At 43.3% G+C, this 4,741-nt stretch overlaps 1 protein-coding gene across 1 annotated transcript in view; it reads right to left on the bottom strand.

The window, feature by feature from the left end:
• Window positions 1–4,688: 4,688 nt before the first annotated feature.
• Window positions 4,689–4,741, bottom strand: part of LOC141614330 (uncharacterized) — a 513-nt gene continuing 460 nt past the window's right edge. Inside the window, exon 1 of the mRNA XM_074433088.1 lies at window positions 4,689–4,741. This exon is cut by the window's right edge and continues 460 nt beyond it. Within this exon, the coding sequence (XP_074289189.1) occupies window positions 4,689–4,741 (53 nt within the window).

Consider the following 4,741-nt stretch of genomic DNA (forward strand, 5'->3'; position numbering starts at 1 on the left):
CCTTCCCATAAATTAGCCTATATGGGGACATGTCGATTGGGGTCTTATAGGCCGTTCTATAAGCCCATAGAGCATCTTCAAGCCTTTTGCTCCAATCTTTTCGGTCGGGATTAACCGTTCTTTCCAAGATATGCGTAATCTCTCGGTTGGAGATTTCCGCTTGGTCATTTTTTTGGGGGTGATAGGCCGTAGAAACCTTGTGGAGGACACCATATTTTTGAACCAAAGTTTCTATCATCTTGTTGCAAAAAATGTGTTCCCCTATCACTAAAAATGGCCCTAGGAAATCCGAACCTTGAAAATATGTTGCGCTTGACAAATTCTTTCACCGTCTTTGCATCATCACATTTAGTGGGGATGGCCTCCACCCACTTAGACACATAATCAACCGCCAAGAGGATATAGAGATATCCATAGGAATTAAGGAATGGTCCCATGAAGTCTATTCCCCACACATCGAAAACCTCCAAATAAAGCATTGGTTGTTTAGGCATTTCGTTTCGTCGTGAGATGTTGCCAAACCTTTGGCATCTATCACAAGTGTTGACGAAAAGGTGAGCATCCTTGAACAAATTGGGCCAATATAAACCGCACTCTAGAATTTTACGTGTCGTTCGTTGAGGCCCAAAGTGAACCCCACAAGCATATTAGTGGCAATGCTTGAGGATGGATGGTATCTCCATATCCGGCACACAATGCCGAATGACTTGGTCTTGGCACATCTTCCATAGGTACGGGTCATCCCATATGTAGAATGTAGCATCGACCTTAATCTTATTTCCTTGACTTGATGATAAAGAGGGTGGAAATTTCTTACTCACCATGTAGTTTACCAAGTTGGCATACCACGGCTCCGTCATCCTCAAGCTATAAAGAGACTCGTGAGGCAAACTCCCATCAACTACCCCTATTTGTTGCATTTGTTGATTATTAAGTTGTAGTCGACTTAGGTGGTCGGCCACCACATTTGCCAATCCCGCTTTCTATCTAATCTCTATGTCAAACTCATTTAGGAGGAGAACCCACCTCATTAGTCTTGGTTTGGTATCCTTCTTGCTCACAAGTTGAGTGATGGACTTGTGATCGGTATAAACAATTACCTTGACTCCTAGCAAGTATGATCGAAACTTTTCTAGAGCATACACTACCGCCAAGAATTCCTTCTCGGTGGTAGTGTAATTTCTTTAGGCATCATTGAGGAGGGATGAGGCATATTGAATGACATATGAAGCTTTATCATCCTTTTGTCCCAATACGGCTCCAATGGCAAAATCGCTTGCATCGGTCATGATCTCAAAAGGCCGATCCCACTTAGGTGCTTGAATGATTGGGGCCGAAACAAGTCTCTCCTTCAATGGGTCAAATGCTTCCCTACAATGAGCATCAAACACAAACTCCACATCCTTGTGCAAAAGTTTGCACAAGGGGTTAGCGATTTTAGAGAAATCCTTAATAAATCTTCGATAAAAACCCGTGTGTCCCAAGAACGACCTCACGTCTCGAGTATTAGATGGATACGGCAAGGTTTTAATCACATCCACCTTAGCCGCATCCACCTCAATCCCTCTTCGCGACACTATATGTCCTAACACGATCCCGCTTCTCACCATTGACACTTTTCAGAATTTAAAATGAGGTGAGAGTCTATGCACCGTGATAGGACCATAGTGAGGTGGTCTAGACACGAGTCAAATGAGTCCCCATGGATGGTGAAGTCATCCATGAAGACTTCCAAAATACACTCCACATAGTCCGAAAAGATGCTCATCATGCACCGTTGGAATGTGCCGGGGGCATTGCACAATCCAAAGGGCATGCGGCGGTAAGCATAAGTACCAAATGGGCAAGTAAATATTGTTTTGGATTGATACTCCGAGTGAATGGGGATTTGAAAATACCCGGAGTACCCGTCCAAAAAGCAATAGAGTTCTTTTCCCCCTAACCTCTCTAACATTTGATCTAGAAAGGGTAAGGGGAAATGATCATTGAAAGTCACGGCATTGAGGCGGCGATAATCAATGCAAACTCTCCACCCAGTTTGAATCCGAGTGGGAATTAAAGCTCCCTCTTTGCCTTCGATTACCGTCACTCCACCCTTTTTTGGTACACATTGAGTCGAGCTTACCCATTGAGAATATCTAATGGGATAGATGATTCCCATTTGGAGTAGTTTGATGATATCTTCTTTCACGACTTCCATCATTGCCTTGTTCAATCTCCTTTGGGGTTGCCTAACCGGCTTTGCTTTTCCCTCCAACCGGATCTTGTGCATGCATACGCTTGGGCTTATCCCCTTAAGATCCGCAATGCTCCACCCAAAAGCTCCCTTGTAGCTTTGCAACACATCCACCAATCTCTTCTCTTGGTCACCCTCAAGTTGGTTTGAGATTATGAGGGGTAGGGTGTTGTTTTCCCCAAGAAAAATGTACTTCAAGTGGTCGGGAAGTGGTTTTAGATTGGGTGTGGGTGGTTTCATAATGGAGGGGAGTGGTCTTTCAAGGGAGGCTTCTAGGGGAAGGAATTTGGCTTGGTAGTCATAAGGAGAAGAGGAAAAACAAGATTTTATGGAGCTGGAAACTGTGCAGGCTGCGCTGGGTTGTGCAGGCTGCGCCCTATGGTTGCGCAGGCTGCGCTCTGGCTCGGCAATTTCTCCTCAATTTCTTTCATTTCTTCTTCCTCCTTAAATTCTTCTAATGGTTCTTCCTTCTCCAATGCTTCTATACTTTCCTGCACATCATGAGACAACAAAAACCGCAAACCTTCCTTCTCGACATTGTTAGTAAGGGCCACTTCAAGTGGGTCCCTATGACTCAATTGGTAGACTCGATTTGCCAATGGTTCAATTACATCAAGAAAGTAGCAAAAGCTCAAATCATCGGTCGTTTTTATTGTCTCATACACATTATACTTCAAGATTTTCCCTTCAAATTCCATGGTCAAATTTCCATCATACATGTCAAGCTTTGTTTTAGAGGTTCTCATGAAAGGCCTCCGTAGCAAAAGGGGTGTAGCCTTGGAGTCTGGTTCCATGTCTAAAACATAAAAGTCGGCCGGAAACATGAACTTATCAACCTCTACTAGCACATCTTCTACAAGGCCTTTGGGTTGAATCATAGAACGGTCCGCTAATTGGATCACAACATTGGTCTTAGACAAGGGAGGCAATTCTAAGGTCTCATAAACGGAGTAAGGCATAACATTGATAGAAGACCCCGAGTCTAGCATAGCCCTAGCAAAAGCTTTGCCTCCAATTGAGCATGGTATAGTTAGCATGCCCGAATCATCACACTTTTTGGGAAGATTTCGTTTGAAAACTGTCGAGACATGCCTACTAACCGTGACTCTTTCAATCCCTTTTCTTTCATTCCGTTTAGGGGTGCAAAGTTCTTTGAGAAACTTTGCATACCTAGGGACGGATTTAATGATAGTAAAAAGAGGGATGTTGACCTCACATTTCCTAAAAGTTTCATAAAGATCGAAGTCTTTATCAAACTTCTTGGGGTTTGTGAGGGCACTAGGAAATGGTACCTCCGGTTCATATTCTCTCTCGATATCCTCAATTTGGTCTTTGGTGTTGGTGCTTTCTTTCTTTCATTGTCCTTGCTCAAAGGATTCTTCTCTTCTTCCCCATGAGCCTTTGAGGATGTTCCTTTCTCTTTTTCAATCACAAGCTCTTCTTCAATTTGCACTTCAATGTTAATGACCCTCTCATGTGACTTTGTCTTCCTCTTCTTCATTGGAGGGGATTCTAGAGTTCTCCCCTTCTTCAATGTCATTGCACTATCATTTTCCTTTGGAGGAAATGTTGTAGATGGAATTGAATTGGAGTTCTTTTGATTGTTCTTGGCCATCTCTTGTGCAAGTTGGCCAAGTTGGATCTCAATATTCTTCAACCTTGCATTACTTGAGATTTTATCCGCATCCATCATATCAAACCTTTTGGTATTTTCGGCTTGCCCTTTCATGATCAACTTAAACATCTCTTTTGTAGATAACTCTTCATCTCCTTGAGAGGAAGAACCCCCTCCTTGTTGGAAGTTCTTGTTGTTACCTTTGAAATTCCCTTGATGTCCTTGGTTTCCAAATTGGAAGGATCCTCCTTTGGGTTGTTGATGATTGTTATTCCTTTGGTAATTGGAGTTTTGACCTTGTGAGTTGGAGTTCCTCAAGTGATTGAATTGGCCATTTTGAAAGCTTTTTGGGGTATCCCCTCCCCAAGAAAGGTTGGGGTTGTTCCTTGACCCAATGTTGTAAGTGTTGCCACTTGGATCATACTTGTAGTACCCTCCTCCATTGGGGTTCCTAGAGTTGTATTGACCATGCATCATAGCACTCACATTCTCCTTGCTTAAGTCTTGCTCTTCCATGATGGGGCAAGTTTCCATTGGATGTGGACCTTGACAATAGTTTCATTCCAAGTTAGACCCTTGTGCTCCTCCTTGATTGTTTCCCACTAGTTGAGCTACCATTTTTGTAAGCTCATCCACGGTTTTCTCAAGCTTGTTGTTTGAAGAAGAAGAGGGTGTCTCAATGGAATTAATAGTCTTGGATCCCCGTCTTCTTCCATAGTTCCTTGTGCTAGCGGCCAACCTTTCGATGATCTCATTTGCCTCCGCCACGGAATAGTTGTCAACCCCACCACCCGTAGCGGAATTGACCATGATTTGATATTGTTGGGTGATGCCATCTCAAAAATTGACCAAAAGGTCATCACCACTAAGACCGTGATATGGGCATCGAG

This window comes from Silene latifolia, chromosome 11 (assembly GCF_048544455.1).
Source record: "Silene latifolia isolate original U9 population chromosome 11, ASM4854445v1, whole genome shotgun sequence".
NCBI lineage: Eukaryota > Viridiplantae > Streptophyta > Magnoliopsida > Caryophyllales > Caryophyllaceae > Silene > Silene latifolia.